Source organism: Molothrus aeneus, chromosome 5, assembly GCF_037042795.1.
Source record: "Molothrus aeneus isolate 106 chromosome 5, BPBGC_Maene_1.0, whole genome shotgun sequence".
Lineage (NCBI taxonomy): Eukaryota > Metazoa > Chordata > Aves > Passeriformes > Icteridae > Molothrus > Molothrus aeneus.
In genome coordinates, this window is record NC_089650.1 from 15,852,794 (window position 1) to 15,872,917 (window position 20,124).

General features: G+C 41.6%; 1 protein-coding gene across 6 annotated transcripts; it reads right to left on the bottom strand.

The window, feature by feature from the left end:
- Positions 1–2,627: 2,627 nt before the first annotated feature.
- Positions 2,628–19,049, bottom strand: NFYB (nuclear transcription factor Y subunit beta). Of its 6 annotated transcripts, none has more exons than XM_066550264.1 (7): positions 18,920–19,049; positions 10,687–10,780; positions 10,073–10,203; positions 8,169–8,366; positions 6,338–6,419; positions 3,978–4,057; positions 2,628–3,756 (listed from the first exon to the last, which is right to left on the bottom strand). In XM_066550264.1, exons 2-7 carry the CDS (start codon positions 10,778–10,780, stop codon positions 3,724–3,726), a joined length of 618 nt encoding a protein of 205 aa, XP_066406361.1. In that variant the 5' UTR covers positions 18,920–19,049; the 3' UTR covers positions 2,628–3,723. The 6 variants fall into 6 exon arrangements, with proteins under 6 accessions (XP_066406361.1, XP_066406359.1, XP_066406358.1 ...); XM_066550262.1 differs by lacking the exon at positions 18,920–19,049 and adding an exon at positions 18,717–18,788; XM_066550261.1 differs by lacking the exon at positions 18,920–19,049 and adding an exon at positions 18,179–18,568.
- Positions 19,050–20,124: the final 1,075 nt, after the last annotated feature.

Consider the following 20,124-nt stretch of genomic DNA (forward strand, 5'->3'; position numbering starts at 1 on the left):
GGTCAGAGGTAACATTGCAGTCCATTACCACGCCAATTTCACAAATCAATAGGTAAACAAATATATCAACATTTGGTTGCTTAAATGTATTTTTCAGCCTTTGAAAGGTTGAAAGTGAGAATTATTTTGCCACAACAGCATATCTGATTTTCAAAGAGGAAAAATTAGTTGGTATTTTCAACTAGGTCCATGTCTTAGAGTGTACCACATCCAAAAGGCATCCTCCCACAACTGCTCTTTTCAGCAAACCAGCAACAGGGGAAAAATAAGAGGAACCATTAGATCAAACTTCTTTTTATAGGACTGCATATATAGTTTCCTTATAACATTACTTGTCTTAAAATCTACATCCAGCTTTGGAGGTTTTTTCACCTACAAATACAAGAAAATTCACTACTAGTTTCAGTGAAAAACTTCCTTTCTTCTATTTGGTACAAATCAAACCCCAAAAACATCAACCCTGCACCATTTGGTAATACAGTGACTTAAAGGCAAGTTGTCTTACTGCTGTAAATGTAACTGAGGCAGCGAGCCTCCGTGATTTACCTGGACCATTAATCACATTCAGAGCTCTGCAAAATGAGGAATATTATAGCTATAAGCAAAGCTGCTGCCAACCCTTATCATGACAGCAAGGTGCTAGGAAAAACACTAGTCCTTGGCTCTGCCCCTTGCTTTGCACTGAGCAATCTCTTCTGTGTGTGCAGTTGCCCATATGCTTCCTCTCCTGCCAAAGGCTAGAGAGAAATCACCTCTCCATGCCTACAACATGTTCATGAGCATCATCCTCAAATTCCACAATAGGAACCATCCCATAGCATTCACAGTGATCCAAAGTGCAGTTCAAGGAAGATAGCTCTTTAAAGAATAGCCCATATAATTCAGGCTGATTTTTAGTTACAGGCATATAAACATGGGGCAGTAGGTATTTAGGACGTACCACCTCATGCCAGAACTCCATCTGTGTTCTTGCTGTACCATCCAGCCACATATTTTAGCATTCAGCAGAGATCAGAAGGAGGGAATAAATAAAACAGTTAACCATGCATGTGTATGTCAACAAGACTGGGAAAGGCAGAGCCTCAGTTCCCATTTTGCCTGTAATGAAAATTGGATATAGAAGAACATCATCTAAATCAGCTTTTCTCACAACTGCATTTGGACTAGAGATAACAGCATTTCTGTGCTTTTAAAGATACCAAACACACCCTATAAAGAAATACCAGAAGGATCAAGTTACACAAAAATGCATTTTTCAAAAAATTACTGTGGTAAAACTTGCTTGTCTTGTGAAAAGGCACCTAAAAAGTCACTGTTCTTGGAAAAAGATTTTTGAACATCACTGCTTTTCAAGCAGCCTTTCTCCAAGTCTTAACATACGCTGCCACAGCTGTCTCAAACTCAAGCTCCGTTTGGGGGTATCTTAGTTCAAAAAAACATTCAGAGGACTAAAGACAGGAGTGTTGTAGAAGCAGGTGAGATGTAGCAAGAATGGTCATTCTTGGTTCAGGTCTTAGCTACTTGTAAATTGTAAACACCCAAACAGAGCAAAATGAGAACACAGATTTGTTGAACAAATATAAAGAATGCACTGGTTGTGCTGCTGCTAATAAAATTAGGCAAGTATTTCTTCAGACCACATTTTTTTTTATTTGGCGTACCATGGCTACCCTGCAAAATTTTATTAGGAGAAAGGTTTCAGAGAGACATGGAACAAAGTGCTGTACTATTACTTTTACTGCTGTGGTTTCAGGAAGAGAATGAGAAGTTATGCAGTTTTGTCCCTGGCCCTCAAAGGGAGAAGAAAGAAAAAGGAAAAACTAAGTATCAGCTTCATTGCTCACATGATGGAATACAAACTACAAACTTAACACACGTCAACCTAAACTCACAGCAGAGAGGGGAGCCTGAAAAATGTTGCTTGTTTCAAGTGTGTGGGATCACCTCAAAATGCCAAATCTTTCCTAGCTTCTCCTTAGTTGGTATCACAGCTTTTTTCCATTGCAAATCTGGGAACAGCAAGAAGAGGCTATGCTGGCCTGAAATAAATGGAATAGAAACAGAAGGGGCTCTTGCAGGGATTGTGTTATTCAGTTTTACATTTAATGAGAAACTCCATTTGTTCATAGCTGCTGAAGAACAATAGGCTCCCACAAAGCCCAGAACATCCTGCAGACTGCCCTGAATACACTGGATCGCCTCCAGAGGCTCTGCCAGCAGGATGCTGACTGGTAGGAAACACTGCTCAAATCTGCAAATGAAGTTTTTGTTTAGCTAAAGAGCTGGGATATCTTAGGTTATGTCAATTTCCCAATATTGAACTATTACATTTCTTTTTTTTTTTTTTTTTTTTTTTTTTAAGAAAAGACAAAACCAGCAAGAAATCATATGACAAGAGTTTCAAGGTGTGGTTTGCCTAAATTAATAACAGGTATGTGGAAGGATAATAAATATATTACATTTCAGTCCACTGGAAACAGTAAAAATACGGAAGGTCCCAAAATCCAGTCTGAGTAAATTATTACTAAAACCCTCATCCCTACCCTAATAGGCTAAGACATGGCAACAAAATTACCCATCCAATTATTAAAGAAACAGCAACATTACCAAGAACAGCTCACTAAATATACAGAACTACATTACCTAGGTAGAGTTTATTGCAAAACCAAGAAAGAGACAGCAAACCTGAAGTCTGTCTTCCATTTCAGATTTGTATCACTTATTCAGCTGTCAGCCACTCATGCCCATACACACCCACACAACATGCAGCCCAGACACAGAAAGTCACTACCACTTTTGAGTTGCCACAGGCTCACAAGAAATGTTAAAACATTTCAGCAAAAAGTTAAAATGAGATCTTTTACCACAAGGACTATAAAATCCCCCCTACCCTTGGATTTCTAAGTTTGGGATTCTAAAAACCATACATAAAAAGGAGGAGTTATTTCAATAGCAGAAAGACTACCTTAAAAGTATCAAAGTAAGTTGAACGAGAATTAATGCAACTGAAAAAAATTTAAAAAAAGAAAACCTGCATTGCACAGTCAGTGCTTTCATTAACACTGTTGATAAGCTCTAAACCTCTAAATGTAGTAGAGCATTCATTGGTTTTGATTAACCTTTAATTCAGAAGTTACATTAGAAAAAACAATTGTAGCAATGCTTTTGAGCTGCTAGTTTCATGAGGAAAAAGTCCCTTTCAAAATCTCAATAAATAAGCTGACGTGTCAGGTTAGTTGAGGTTGTCATGCAAGACAAGTTACATAACCAAGACTAACTCAATCTTTATAATAAAGGCAACTTGCATTCAAAAATGAACTTTACCCTTACAATTTTATTCAAAGGGTAAGCATGAATTAACCCAGCTGTTTACCTAAATTACAAAAGTAACATGATTCAATATGAAAATAAGAAACTGTCTACAAATCTCTGACAGTAATAAATTGCAATATACAATGCATACAGGAGTTATACAGAGCAACAAACTCTTGTACAAAACAAAAATACTTTAATACCTTTAAAATCCAATTATTTCTTTAAAATCATCATGAAAAAGATTTGAGTCAGAACTCACACCTCAATTAGTCAAGCTTCTGGTAGCTACATTACAGCTATTTAATATACAAAGAGATAAATCTCTTCACCAGTCATTAAAACTGCCTCTTCGTTAGAGTTGCACAGGTTTTCCGTCTCATGTTCCCAGATGGAAAATTTTCTTCAAAATCATGAGAACTGAATTTGTTGAACACCAGAGATCTAGAGAAAGAAAATGCAAGCTTACATTCCACTGCACATTTTCTGAAGCTGCAGAGCAGTTCACAGCAAGCAGCCATGAATTCTCAGTGTTGGAATGGCATGACAGCCACCACCAAAGGACTATATAAAATTAATTCTCATCTTTCAGAACAGAGCAGCTGAACGAGTGTTTGGATTTTAGCAGCAGAAGGGAGAGTAGGGGACAAGATACAGGATCATACCTGTTGATACGATGTTGTGTAGACCATAACATTCTGCTGTTGGCCATCTGTGGTTATTAAGCCTGCTGGCAACTGGTTAGCTGAAAGAAAGAGCATTTTAAAAACATTAGGCAGGAATGCTTGATATACAGAGCCTTATTTGATGTGTCTGTCACCATTAAATAATTGTGGTCCACTCCAGGTCTACAGAGCCATTAATCTCCTGAGTTACCATCCTACACTGGTAAATTCACACTTGTTACCAAGTGTTACAGGTGAACAAGTTTATTCCCATTCAGAAGAAATACATAAAATCCAACTTGATTTTGTTCTGAGAGTAAGCAGAATGTCCAAACCTGCACACAGGCAAATGGAGTGGAGCTCACCACCCTGGCCACTGAAAAGGCCATCTCCAGTGCTCAGTATCCCAACAAGCCTGAAGAATTCAGTTGGCTTTGTTTAAACACAAAGTTAGCACTTGAGCATAGCCATGGGGGAGGAACTCAATCAAATCATTGTGCTGCTTTATAAATTGGGATCCATCAGGGACTCCATAATACAGCTCCATGGAAGGCAGAAGAGAGGAACAGGAACAGGCAATGACAAAAATAAAAGGCACTGCTAGAGCCTGACATTGTAGTGGTGGACTTCAGCACGTCCTTCAGGGCACACAGAAGAGCTCTGATTTCACACAGGAAAGAGGAGGCCAACAAAAGGAGTAAAAAGTACTTCTGAGATACCAAGAGAAAACACAGGGAGTGATGCTCCTAGGTAGACCTTCACAAACATGTATGTTGAGCTCTCGCGCTCAGAGTAGATGCCTTACAACTCCTATTTGAAAGCAAAGCAGCACAATGATTTATACTGTAGGTTGTCACTCTAGCACATTTTCCCCTAGGACACAAATAATAAGGTTTTGTTCATGTAGTTACTAAATATAAACAAGATGTATAACCAATACAAAATTCTGAAAGCACGGCATAATCCTAACAGTTTTCATTTGAAAGCTGATGTTTGAGGGTTTTGTAATTAGATTTTTGGTTAGTTGGTTGGGGTTGTTTTTATTTTTTTTCCTTCCTCTTTCATTGAACAAAATTTCAATTGCTTCAGTTTCAGGCTGAGAGATGCATGAAGATTAGTGAGAGTGGCTCTGGCAGGTCCAAAATTTACTGCCCTTCAATATGCACATTCCACATCCAACACAGCTTAATGGAGAGACCCCGACCCGGCCCTGGCATGAGGCCACCACAAAGAGCTGAGGGTTATGCCACAGAAGCACAGCTATCACTGCTACTGCTGCAGTGACACCATCATTCATTCCAGACAGAGCTATAGCTGCCCCTGTGAAGGGAAAAACCTGCAGCACTTGACATGATCAGTTATTTAACATAATTTTTTTTTTACTTTTCTTTAATACTGCAACAGCTCCTTTGCATCCTTAATCCTGCCAGGACATTTCTAAAGTTGCTCTTTTCAAGTCACAGCAACCTAAAGTTTTTTCATAGAGCACTCTGAGTCTCCTAGGTCTGGAAGTTAAGAATCTAAATCTAAATATTAGAAGGGACCCTTGCAAGATTTAGATTTAGATTCTTAATTTCCAGCCAGTTTTATAAGCTCCTCTTCCAGGCTAGAAGAGACCCAACAAGACTGCATTGTTTTATGCAGCCAAAGTCAAACTGAGAGCGAAGTGTATTTCCAATCCTGAATAGGTCATTTTAGCCCTCAGGCTTTGAATTTTTGCTAGTTTGGTGGTTTACCAGTGATTTTATCACATACTTAAAAACCTAAAGCTTGTCAGTAGATAGGACTAGAGCTGTCCTTTCTAATTCGTCTTCTATCAGGTTCAACATTACCAGCCCATAACATTTAAAAGCTAAGGTGGAGACTACATGCAAGAATCAGCACAAACAAAATCAGTGTAAATTCCAAAAAACTGTCAGGCTTTAATCCACAGTAAAAGGAAGAAAATTACATTGAATGCTACACCCCACACCTTCTAGCTGCCAATCTGTGCATTCTTTTGAATGTAAGAAATATTAAGATCTTTAGAATTAGACAAAGATGATTTTCTTCTCTGCCTCATTTCTCAAAGATGAGCTCCTCAAGTCAGTTTTACTTTTTTCCCCCAAGAGTCTTGCAAGTAGAATGGATGGGGCCTAAATATGTAGCTACTGGGGGAAAAGGAAAAAAACTGTTTGCACCTTTCATTACAACCTGTGTTTAAGTGTATACAAGGACTAATATATGCATTTATAAATTTTTCACAATTAACATGAGCTATTACTAGTCCAGGATATATTCCTCAAGTAAGAATGCTGCCAGAAGTGCTGTATTTACAAAAGCTGTAGTAAGAACATAATAAATTAAAAAGTACTACTCACTAAATGCTTCTTCTGTGAGCTCCTCACTTAGACCATCTGCAGTTGTAACTGTTCCCCCAATTCCCTTTTCTCCTTTCATTGCCTAAGAAGAGAGAGCACAAAAAAAGCAGAAAAAAGCTTCAGATTTTTTCAAAGCCCCAGGAACTCTAGCCAAGGTTTGAAACTTGCAGAAGAGTCACAGTGCAACAGCTGGAGCTTGAAATCCCAAGAATTGTAAAACTCTATGGGATTTGAGAGTGTGCATATTACGTGAGTGTTTTTCATCTTAACCATACTCCTGAAACAAAAACTTGTGAAACTAGGACTGTGTGGTTTTAAAAAATGGCTTTTCACCTTCTGCAGAAAGTTCAAAATCTGTGGTAATCCAGAAGGAGAATTTACAAGAAATCACAGATTCTCACTTACCAAGAATGTGCAACATTTGCTTACCAACCACACACAAGCACCATCACCATAAACTAAGAGCTGACATTTAAAATCAAGATGTGGAATTTCTTCTCCCACATCAAGGACTACAGCCAGAAAGGATATCAGCATAGAAAGCCAAGGCCCTAAGTCATCTGCATGCAGTTTTACAAGTTTGAAGTTTGATGCTCTATGCTGTTACATAAGAATGTCTAGAAAAATAATGTGGGCATAAAAAAAGATTCTCTGCAACTGCTTGCTGCAGACAAAATACTCAATTACAAAACTGAAGTATTTCACCCTGAAGATAACCTTGCTGGAAGGGAGATTTAAAACTGATGAGCAAAGCTGTTTAACCCATCCATGCAATTAAAACCCAGTCTAACTACTCTGCTATCACAGTATCTATAATCTGCAAAAATGATCAATTAAGAATGAAAGTATCACAGACCCACTTCAGACTTATTCGGTAAGAACTGGAACTAGTTAGGCAATACTTGCCTTTTTAAAAGCACATACAGCCCTATCACAGCATGTGCAACTGCTACACAGAACTGGAAAAAGCACACAGCACTACTCCAACTTTACATTACACCTCCTGTTACTCAGTTATTCAGCAAATGACCTTCTGGGAAAGGGAAGCTTCAAGTGCTGTCAGCAAAACAAATATGGTTAGCAAGTCTGAACTAAAAAAATCTTTGGTTTACAAAACAAAGAAACTCAGAAGAGCATCCTTATCTACTGGTCTGGCAATTTAGACAGGAGGAGGCAGACCAGAGAAAAAAAACCCAAGCAGAAGCAACTTCCTTTTTTCAAAAAGGTCTAAACTGCTGAAAGGAATAAAGTCACTTTCTGCTACAGTAGGGATAAATTAAATTAACTGTTTGGATCACATATCTAGCATGTACTGCATATCAAAAGCAAACTGAGGGACAGGCTAAAATAATAATTTAAAAAACCCCATTGAAGCAGATAGTTTTCCATGTGAATCATTATTCCAAAATGAGAAAACAGCTTTTTTCTTTTGCAGACCTGAAGTCCAGACAAATAATAGGCGTTAGGCCAGTTCCTCAGAGGATGCAGTCAGTACATACTGACTGAACCCAAAGATCAAATTAAACATTCTTAATAGGCACCTTAAAGAGCAGAGCAATTTACTACCACAAATGTATTAGAGAATTTATTCAGTTGAAAGCTTTAAGTACTCTGAATCAGCAAGTCTAATCAAAATGCTTACTTCCTCCTTTTTCTGTTGACATCCTCTGGGAGTCAAGAGTCCTCTGGAATGCTTTTAAACATTACATTACTCCCTAACCAAGAGCTGTGAGATACTGTGCAAGTTAGCCATTGTACAGTTACAACAACAGAGAGCTAAGGATAAATGCAACCAGGTTAAATAAATGAGCAAATACCCATATATACCAACCTCTCTGAATTTTTGAAGGTATAACTTCAAAGGTTCAACATAGCTATCAAACCCCAAGGTAGACATGGCAAAGAGAATATCCTCTCCATTGATGGTCTTTCTTTTCTCTTGGTGACACCTCTCACTTGCTTCTGATGTTATAAAGCTGATGAATTCACTTACACACTCTTGTACACATTCCTTTGCATCCTTAGCAATCTAGTAAGGAAAAAAGTATTATAAAATTATTAATAAAGACAGAAGACTTTAAAAAACTCACCACTAACCTCCCAAAGAGTACATCAGATAATAGAGGAAACATCCCAAAGCCCAATGATAATACCCATTTAGGCAACACCTGCACAGCAAACCACTGGATGTCCTCACTCCTCTACATAAGACCAGCTGCAATGTGATTTTACCCATGTTTTACTATTTCAAGCAGCACAGCCAACTGCCAGGATCTCCTGAAGTCCTAAGTTCTATACAAGCTCTTACACCCAGATGCTTCTTGCTTTGCTTACCTGTGTCTCTTCAAACCTGTTCATCACAATGTCACAGCCCACTTCCTCTTCTTATTAAGACACCTGGTAGCTCCAACCTCAGTCCATCACATTCCCACAAATTCAGCACTGACAAGTATTTTTATCCTGCCTAGATTCAAGGACTAGAATATACATGTAGCAGCAAGCCTTTCTAATGCTTTATTATAAATTTACCAAATATATATATATATATATATATATATATATATATATATGTATGCTCTGGTATAAATTTACCAAATGAGAATTCAAATGAAGCAACATATGCCCCTGGCAAGAATGAAGTAAGTAAATTTGATTACAGTTTTCAGCTGGACAAAAGTAATTTACCTGACTTAAAATTACAGCAAGTATTACTCATGATTACTCGGGGGGAAGCTGACAAGAATCAATAAGAAGATTATAATAATTAAGATTCTTCACATGAAAAGAACCTAAAAAATTGAAGCAGTAACTGTGTGCAGAGTCTTCACTAGCTCCTCCGATATTTTCAGACATGTAGGGTGAGATTTTCAGAAGTCATCAGTCAGCAGCTTCCATTGCAGTTTTTTACAAAAAACCATCCTTATTTTTCAAGATAGCTCCACATCCCATATGCTAAATTCTAAAGAAAAATCTCATCTTGATCACTAAAAATTTATGACAATATGAACTAGGGTACAGTTTTTCACAGCAAAGTTATAAATGTAACATCCAGATCTCCAGAAAGCCCTGAACACTATGAAAATACAAGCAGATGCGAGTAAATTATGTCTTGCTTCTATTTAGAGTGATCTCCAAAGAGATCAGTTTTAGCTGGAGGAAATGTTACTGTGGCTGGAATTGTATTGGAATACAATAGAGAAACAGCAAATCATAGGAGCCCTGCAAAGATTTAAGATAAACCAGTAGAATGATGAAGTACTTATACAATCATCAGCTCAGCAGAATGGATTAAAAAATCTATTCTTAGAAGTAAGAAATAAACAAGGCTCTCAATATCTAGCCTTATCTGCTCCATGATATAAAGCAGACTTCTTATGTCACTTTGGCATTTGGGTATGCAAATATTCGGGCGATGGAAGGCTAACCATTCTCTTCCCTTCAGGATGAGCACTGAATTTCTATTTCAGCCAAAATTATTCACTTATTCCAAATCTTGTGCACCTCAATGAAAGCAGACTAAATCTCTCAGGAGAATTGCATAGAAAATATTCTTAGTGATTGGCTTGGTCTCAATCACTTCCTGCTCCTGGGGCTTTTTTCGCTTTCCTTTTTTAACGCTTTTCTTCAATAAACCAGCATCATTCGGAAAAATATGTTGTTCTAATCAGCTCAAGTTCACTGAGAGGAAGGAGTAAAACTCATTAACACACTGTCTTTACCAGACAACAGTATTACCTTTCCTGTTTGGGGTATGGCATTTTTCATTATCCTTGCCACATTTGCAATTGGAAGATATATATCTTGTTCTCTGAAACTCTCTTTTGAACCATTTGTATCTTCATGATCATTCATGCTGTCTTCTGTGTCTAATGAAATGAAGAAAAGTTAACAGAAATTATATTTGATAGACAACAGGCAATAATTCAGTTTAAAATCTTATACTGAAGGATGAAGACCTTTGAAAACACAATGTGTTAACATCATAGAAATAATTTTAAAAATAGATGCAACATCAGGGTACCTTTATAAAGATAGCATTTAATCACATTATGCACAGAAGTGTACATGGCTGCTGATCAACAACCATTATTAATGCCATGCCAAAATACAAACTGCTTCCTATAACATAATTTTTTTTGAAATCCCCCTAAAGTCTCTGTACCAACATCAAAAAATCCAACTCCCCCCTTCAGATTGTAGAAAATGCTTTATACAGTGAGGCATTACAAAATCAATGGCAAATTCTTAGCCTGAGAGAAGATAGCAGAGAATGATATAAGAACTGGAAGAAAATTTATGTATACACACATATGCAGAGAAATAGTAGCATTTGCTCTCTCACTTCTTACCATCGTGAGGTTGTATGACATAGTGACTGCCACCAATGTAATCTCCAGCAATTCCTAACTGAGACGCATCTGTTGTGGAGCTGTCACCATCCATCTACAACCAGAAGAAGGAAACCTTTCAGGTGCGATTGTTACATCACTAAGTACAGCTATTACTCAAACCCAGCACAAACTATGAGATCACTTTATACAAAGCATAAATATTTTGCTATTTGCTATTGCATCCCCACTGTCATTAATGAGTTGTACTGACAGTGGAAATAGTTCAACTGTTTTGTGTGGAAATAGTTCAACTGTTTTGTGAGGCTTTTCAAAAAACTCGGCCAGAGGCACAGGTCATGACAGAATCATTTGGTTTATGTAGCACATAGCTCCTGTGAAAGTCTGACCAGAATGTGCAAGGTGTCTTGAACAACCCTCAAAACCTACACCAGCCCCTGTTCACTGAATGCTTTACCTATTAGTTCCTACACAGAATGCATCCTTCACTCACCTTTACTCTTCGTGTTGGTTTGTCAAGCCCACTGACAAACTTCTAGCCAGACCGCGGGACCAGCTCTGCATCCTCATCCTCCCTGAGACACCAGTTACTCCTATGTGCTTTCTGAGTCACATTTTAGAATTCCCTGGTCCTGCCCTGCCTCACTCTCTGGGCATCCTTTGGTGCTCTTCTCTCATGGTTCTGATGTGGTGGCCAACAAGAAGACTTCTTCATGAGGGTTTGGAGATGGGGGCAGTCACAGTTTAATAGGTAGCTTAAATGCCAGGAGAAAAAGGGAAGCCAAAAGAGCCTGTGCTTCCCTCCTTCTTACTGACAAGCTACACACATGGCCCCTGGAGAGACAGAGCCCAGCTGACTTCACTCATTGACCCCACACCCACTGTGTGGGTACCTTGGTGTCTTTGAAGGATCTCATGGTTGTTGTCAGTGAGACCACAGAGCTCACTTTTTTGCATATCCATGAAGAGGGAGAGAAGGGAGGGAGAGAGGGAGAAGCAATGTTGTGATTTTTTTACATCTACCCAGAAATATGAGCATTTAACCTCTCGCTAATCTGCACTTTGCTTGTGGCCACAGGGCTGAGTTTCACTTTGAAACCTTCCAGTAATGTCTGGTGTTACATTTGGCCAGAAATGCACAAATAATGCGAGCGCTGCTCACATTCCAACAATAGCTGGACAGAGCCTTAGGAGCTGTTCAAGAGAAAAAGACTATTCCACTCTTCTTCATTGAACAGAATATTACACACACTTCTATAAAGAATTTCAGGTCCCTTTTGCTGGGTTTTTGCAAAGCAAAAGAAGCTTCACTTCTTACACAGTAGCTCTACCCAAAGGAAGGGCAGTATTTTGGGCATTAACCTTCCATGTGCCAACCTTAACATAAATTCACTTTATCCACATTTTGCAGATTCTTTGTTGGGAGATTTAACTTTGCTTTTCAATCTCCCAAAGGGTCTGCAGTTTGCTTTCTCAGCTTACTGTAATGACAATGCAAGGATATCACAATCCTGCATGTCATTATCACCAAAACTGACATCACACATCATTAAGAGAATTGTGCCTCCCTCTCCCTTCTGCACTTTGAAAGAATTAAAATTGCAGTCTGGTAAATCCCAAAAGCTACCTCCAAAATTATGTTAGTTTTCTGGTAGTCTTCGCAGTTTTGGCTCTCTGATCCCTGATGGAATTTAATTTAGGATCTCAATCTTTACCAGCCCCAATACAAGGTATTTTTAATACCTTGATCTTTCTTTCCCTCTCTTTTTTCAATCTTCTGTGAAACATTTCTTCTAAATTATTTCCTTCCTCCTGGGTTGCAATATTCTTCACATTTCTGCCATGATGTTATAACTAACTGGTTTCTGCTCACCTCTCCTGCAGGCTACTCCATCTGAATCTTTATTGCCAAGACCCAGCAACACTAAGAAATCATCTTACTTTCATTAGCCCAGCTTGCTTTCAAAAGACAATTCCTGCTTGAATCTCTTTCAAACCTGTGCTGCATCTACAGACATTTTGGTCATATTAAACTAATGCATCCTCAAGGTAATACCTTTGCTTCTATTTTTTTCTGTGCACATATTTCCAGATCTACTTACAGGATGTATTATTTCATAATTATTGGGCATTTGTGTGGACATTTATCAGCACTATGAATCTAAAATAGTGATTAGCAAAATTGACAGGAAACGGCTTGCAACAGAAAAAGACAGATCTGACTCAGATAAAGAAAAGAGGTACTGACAGCTTAACATCAACTGAAATTACTTCTGTTGGTATTACTTGAAGAAAGATTTTTAGCTGCCAGGACAACCTTGGGACAGGAGATTAGGGACAGCACTAACACCCTTCTGCATAATGCTTAGCATAACCAGGTCCTGATCCAGGCCCACAGGATAATTCATGTTGGAAGTGGCTGTGGGAGGTCTCTACTCCAGCCCCTGCTAAAAGCAGGGTCAGCTCCGAGCTCAGAGCAGAGCACTCAAGGTTTTTTCCAGCCACATCTTGAAGGCCACCACAGATAGAGCTGGCCCAGCTGCCCCACATGCCTCCTCCAGCTGACCATACCATGAGGGAAGGAGGGGATCTCAGCACATTACTTCAATCGAAGTAAGTTGATGGAAGAATTTCAGCCAGAGTTGTCATTCAATTCAAATCTAGATCCAGGCATCTGAATATAGCAACTGTAATTAATGTGCCATCCAAGTCACTCTACAAGTATTTCTTTGTGCCCGATGGATGACAAACACGACCTTGCAGGAAAATGTGGCCACAGCTATCCCGGCCATCTCATAACAAACAGTTATATGCTCACACATTACAGTTTTAATTTCAGATGTTCAAAACTCCAGTCAATCCCCACATTATCTGATTGTCAAGCTCAGGACAAGTTCTGTAACACATACAGCAATGTTCAGAAAATGAGAAAACAATCTTCTCCCTACACTGTTGCTAATTAATCCCCCTCCTTTAAACAAACAAACAAAAACCCCAAACAACCAATAAAACACCTCCAAAACCATGACACAAACTAAATTCTGTGTCCGTGAAGTTGCTCTGGAAAAGGCAGCAGTGCAATATAGCATAGAAACAACACCTCGCCTACACTAACTGCAGTCACTAGGAGACTAAAAAGGCCAACAGTTCTTATATTGGCCCATTTAGTAGGAAGATCTGCTACTTTAGATGGAAGTAGATGCTAGAACAGGCAAAATCCTGGGAGATCTAATCCTAAAAGGTTCAGGTGGGCAAGAATTTTCCTCTCAGATTTTGCTTTAGATTGCCAAATTGTTACAACTTGCTTTAAGGAGAAGTAGCCATTTGCAGATTATACATCACATTTGCATGGCAGTTTCAGCCTGCAAACATTGCAGTGCTTCTTAATACAAGAGCATCTCCTACCTCTGTGTGGCTGCCAAATTGCACGAGGGAGGGCTTCCAACACCTCAGTCCTCCAGCAGCAAGTGCAGTGCATAGCTGCAGGAAGCAATTACTACAGGTTGTACATTATCCTCAGTTTCCAGTGCTAGGAAGACACTGAAGCTCCTCCATGGATACACATGGACTGAATAAAGACTGAGAGCTAAGCACATCAGAAGTGACATGTCAGTCTCTAAAATGACCATGCCACTATCTGATTTTATCAATAACCAGGGAGAGTAAACAAGTACAGGACATAAACATTCAGCACTACACCGCAAAATTAAAATCTGAATACAGAGCAGCAGCACAATGCTTTCTGTTAATGGTTTTCTGTTTGTTTTTTCTCTCTCTAATAATAAAAGAATATTACTAAGGATATATAAACTACTTGATGCATGGAAATCAACCAAAGAAATATGTTATAAGAGAAAATTTCAAGAGCATCAAAGAAGGTTCAGTGATAAGATGCACATGAATGAACACACAGGTCTACACTGACATTTGTTATAAATATTCTTGAGGATGCTTAAAAAAAATTTGCTCCTGTCAGCTGCTCATAACTCAGACCGTTCCTATAATATGTCTGTACTAAACTAATAAAACATCAGTATCTCAAAGTAAATCTTGCATCCTGTTTAATCTTATAAGCTCCCTTATGAGTGCAGTCAATATCAGTGGCTCAGCTAAATTATAACTAAAGAAGAATACAAACCCAAGCCTGCTAGCACTGAGAAGAAGGGACTAAAACTTAGATCAGTATAAAAGGAAAAACAAAGAAGAAAAAAGAAATTTGAAGAAACATGATTTTTGTTTTCACAACGAGGAAGTTATATGGCAATGACTTACAAACTGCCCTCTTGAAGGGAAACCAAAGGCCTCTTGTGATTTCATGTGGTATTTATCCACCGTCTCCCAAAACTGTTACCCTATGAGAGGGGCAGTGGAAAATTATATGCAATGAACTGAAGCACTTGGTACAGATTCCATGCAGTCATGTCTGCCAAAGAAGCAGGACAGAAACAATAACTAAAGCTGTAGGTAGTAACCACATCATTCATTTTGCCACACTTTGTCACAAGAGATGTAAAGCTGTGAATCAGTTAATAACAGCAGAAACACAAAGTTTTATTTGAGCTTTCTGCACCCTTGCCTGTTAAGCAGAAAGATTTTTCCATTAAAAATGCACCTTTAATTTCCTTTTATTTTTCAGTGACTTCTGGGGATCCTAATTTCCCACTGAATTCCCACCTGCAGATATTTAAGAAATACCAACTGGTGAATGCATTCACAGGACACTGTTTCAGCAGACACATAAAAATATAATGCTAAATGCCTTTGCACATAGAACAAAACCAGATGCTGCATTCTCTCTCCGTCTCAGACTTCTCTAATCCCTTACATTCAGTGTTTCCCCCCGCAGCAGAGCAACACTGAGAAAAGCAGATTGATGCTGAGAGGACTACAGTGTCACCAAGGCTCATTAGCATCTGGGCTGTACCAGAATCCTTCCCCTAGCCCATGGGGAGGAAACATTCTCTTATGAAATCCAAAGAGGGTATTGCCACCTTTACACCTTCCCACTCCATGTAACAGTCTATCAACTTTATGTCTTATCTTAAAAGCTCCAGTGCCACTGACCACAGGCCCCCATCACATGGATCCAGCTCTGCTAGAGAAGCTGGTGACTCCTTCCCAGGCTGGCTAATATCCACAAGCACTGTTAGCTCCAATATATATGGCTGGACTAAAACCTCATGCATTTTCACATCAAGAAGGAGAGGGTCAGTGATACAGAGCAAGCAGGAGAAATCGAGTTTCCACACTTTCTCTTTTTTGGCAGTAGAAGAGAGAAGCTGGAGGAGAAAATAAACAAGATGAGCAGAGGAATGGAGGCAGTTTAATTGCTTTTGCAGAAGCTGGAAAAGGAAAGCAGTGCTGAACACACCAGCACCTCCTTCCTTCAGCAACCTGACGGAAATCCCCGTATTACCTTTCAATAGTAAATTTTTGATACTTTTCTAATATTTTTTGTAAAAAACTAAGCTTATCTGTTTATTAAAGCAGCAATCCATAAATCCTGTCTTTTTCCTTTTAGAAGTTTGATAACATTTATAAGTAGGTAATTTTTCCTTTGTTGAGGTAGTAACTCAAGTATGCCAAGCAGCTTTTTTCCTCTAAAGCAACAGGGCAAGTAAGAGTTTTACAAAACTAGTTCAGACCAGACTGAACTAGCTTCAGACCAGACTATTTTTTGGCCAAAACTCTTGAATTTGCTGACACTTGCTTTTATTCTACCAATGTTATTTACCCATATTGTTTAGTATGCATATATATAGTAATGTTTTGCTCTTTTTACAAGCATCCTGACACTAAAACATCAATTTCCAAATACTAAGTTTCTTCAAAACACTACTGCAAAACTCTGTACTAAGTCAAGTTTCTTTCTAAGCAAAATTTTAAAGGTGGAGCACCATTAGACTTATATTTGAAAGCACTAAAGGAAGAACCTTGCAAATCTTTTTTAAATGTTGACAAAAGAAGGTATCAGACTTTCAAAGTTTCAGTGTTTAATGTTTCATATCTTGACATTATCTTAAACATTACTTTTCATTCAATTTCTGAACATTGCCTCCCTTCATCTAATTATTACCACAAATAAGAGTTAAGCTTTGAACTGTGTGGAGGTCAAATCCTGAAGTCTAAAGAGTAACACCCAGTGCTTCTAACTTCTCCCAATATAATGCCATAGCTGTAAATCCCAACAGCCAAGACCGTGTACAACCACCTGCTCAATGCATAGCGCAAAAGCAACTCACACAGACCTCAGAAAGGTTCAGATCGAGCCATCTTGGGTGTCCTAGAGAACTGGAGATGGATCTTGCCTTTACATTGCAACTGTCATGCCACAGGCCACATAAGCAAAGAAAAAAAGAAAGCAACCACTAGCTTATTGTTTAGGAACAGTATGCTAATGATTATATATAGATACCATTTCTCCATTCCTGCAAGCCAATTAAAGCCAGACACTGAATACTGCCCAAAGTGGCACTTGCCATTTTCCTTTTTCCAACCATTTTGCCAGAGCCGCTTTTGAGAAAGCTGAATTCTTTTCTTTCATTGACAATAACTGCCATCTACCAAGTTGCCAAGGAAAAGTTATTACATGTAATAGAGCCGATGAATGGGGGCTGAAATACAGCTTTCTGTGTTCCTCATTGCCTAAAAATGTCCAGATCATTGTTATCATTAATTTTGCCATCCCAAAACCAACCCAACCACACTAGGTAGCTTTTACCTGACAGCTCTTTTCAGAACACATCTTTTTGGTTAAGCCTCAAAGAAATTGGTAAAGCTAAAACTGATTTTCTACTGCTGTTGTACTCCAGAATATATATCATAGCTGCAGAAACATTACTAGAACACATGAATTTTTGTAGTTTTCCAGTATGATTGTCTATAGGATTGTTGTCAATACGTCGACAGTACTCTTCAGGATCACCAACTACATAATTTCTGGAGGCAGCACAGTGGCTAACACACGTAGGTATGCCCAAGAACACCTCCCACACACCGAAAAGTTATGTAGACATATAATGGCAGGGTCCCGTCTCTCTCCCATCTGTCATGTGTGTCACAGGACAGCCACCCAGCTGCCTCTGCGCCACTGCAAGCTGATCGATCCCATTTCCTGATTTCATGCCCTTCAATGATGCAAACGCAGTTAGCGCTGGGGCACGGGGGGGAGGGAGGGGACGGGGAGGGACGGAGACGACGACGACACCTTCCTACTTACACCAACGGCCTCTGAGCCTTCCTGGTACCCAGGTCACATCTGTTCGAGAGGTAACTCGTGCCTTTGTAAACAAGGGGTCACGATAGACAAGACGACGAGTCCTCAGTTAATCAGCAACTTTATTGTTGATCACCCTGGCTGTGATTTCCGCGCTGCCCGCACCTGCCCAGGAGCGGCCGGGCGCCTCTGCCGGGCCCCCGTGCAGCACACCAAGGCCTCACATTCCCGCCCGCAATGCCAGCCAGGTACTGGCACCACATCCTAGAGCCTCACCCTATGCTCCTCATCCTGCAAATACCGCCAAATCTTTCAAGAAATTTCGGTCCCGACAACGGCGCGGGGGGTACCGGGAGCGGCTGTAGCGCCGCTACCCGGCTCAAGGCCCGGCTAGGGACCGTGGGCGTGGTGGGGGTCACGGCCCCTCGCTCCCGCGGCGAGGGGAGGGGGCTCGGTGGGCGGACACAAAAGAGCGCCGAGCCCGCTCCGCGCGGCGTGGTTGCCACAAAGCTGCGGCCCCGGGGCGCAGCGAGCGCGGCTGGCGCGGAGACGGAGGGATGGCGGGAGGCCGCACGCCCCGCGAGTACCCGCCGCTTCTCAGCCAGCGGTGAGGGGTATCGGCCGGCCGCGGGGCAGCTCCGCCTGCTGCCTCCGCCCCTGCCCTAGGCCGCAAAATGAAGCCGTAGCGGGGAGGGCCCCGCGGAGAGAGCGGGACAGCGGCGGGGGCAGCCGCCCCGCCGCCCCTGCCAACACCCCCCTCCCTGCTTGCCCGCCCGTTCCGCTCCCCTCCCCGCCCGCCCACCCACCCACCCACCCCGCTCGGCTCCCCGGCCCCGCGGCCCCGGCCGCATAAAGCGACGCGCGGCCGGTGCGGGGCCCGGGGCGGCAGCCCCGCACTTCCTGGTGCCCGCGGCGGCGGCGTGGCGGCAGCGCCGGGACCCGGGGAGAGAGACGGACATTTCATTCGAGCCTGCAGTGCAACCGGTTACCAATCATTGGCCGGAGCCAGGCACAAACCTCCAGTGCGGCCCTGGTTGGCTCCCTCCGCAAATCGGCTGTTTGGTTGGACGGAAAATGGCTGCGAAGGAACCAGTCCCAGCGCGGAGCCTCGCTTCCCGCAGCCGGGCTGCCCTCCCTCCGCGCCGCCTCCCCGCCACTCGTGTCGGCTCTTCCCTCAGCACGCCCCCTCCCGCCGGGCAGACCCTGCCCGCCTCCTTTATGGAGCGTCTGGGCCGGGGGCGCCGATCTCGCCCCCCCCTGCGCGGGGCTGGGGCACAGCGGCGGCCGTGGCTGCCACAGAGGGCTGTCCCTGCCACAGGGCTCGGTCCCGCAGGGCTGCTGCTGGCGATTGTATAGAGGGGCCTCTGACCAGGGGCAGCTCGTCCTGCGGCGTCGGTCTCACAGAATCACAAATGGGTCAGGCTGGAAGGGACCACAGTGTGACAGCTGGTCCAACCTCCCTGCTCAAGCAGGGTTATCCTGGAGCACAAGCACAGGATTGCATCCAGGCAGTTCTGAAATATCTGCAGTGAGGGAGACTGCATCTCCCTGGGCTACCTGTTCCAGTGTGTAGTCCCCACATAGTAAAGGATGTCTTCCTTATGTTCAGGTGGAGCTTTCTGTGCATCAGTTTCTGCCCATTGTCACTTGTTCTACTTGCTTGTTACCATCAAAAATGCCTGGCTTTATCCTGTGACCCCGTCCCTCCAGATACTGATGGACATTGATGAGTTCCCCTCTCAGTCATCTCTTCTTGAGGCTGAACAGGCCCAGCTCCTCCAGCCTTTCCTCATAAAAGAGATGCTCCAGTCCCCCAGTCATCCTTGTTGTCCTGGGAGATGGGGGCTGGGGGAGAGTGACCAGCTGTGTCCCACTGGCCTTGTCCCTGGCCTCACGCCCCTGTTGCCTCACCAGCCTGGTCCCTGTTGTCAGCAAGGCAGGCACCATTGTTGTGAGAATTCCTTAGATCTATTCTAATCTGTCTTCCACCTGCATCAAGATTTACCAGTTGAGAGAAGAACAGGTTATCTCCCCAGTGACTTCCTACATTTTGTGCAGCCTGAAAAAGAGGAGGGATGGCTCACGGAACCGAGGTCCAACCAACCATTTGGTGGAATAGAACCTTGGGTGAGGGGATCTGTGGGTGTGTATTACTTTCCCCTTTCCTCCCAAAAAAGTAAAATTTCACTGGAAACCAAAAAGGAGCCTTTCCCCCTGGTGAT

Coding starts and splice junctions, on each gene's coding strand:
- NFYB (XM_066550259.1), bottom strand. CDS start 15,003: ATGAAATCACAAGAGGCCTTTGGTTTCCCTTCAAGAGGGCAGTTT. Junction 4,058..6,337: donor GCTCACAGAAGAAGCATTTA/GTGAGTAGTACT, acceptor TCTTTCTTTCAG/CTAACCAGTTGCCAGCAGGC. Junction 3,757..3,977: donor ACACAACATCGTATCAACAG/GTATGATCCTGT, acceptor TTCTTTCTCTAG/ATCTCTGGTGTTCAACAAAT.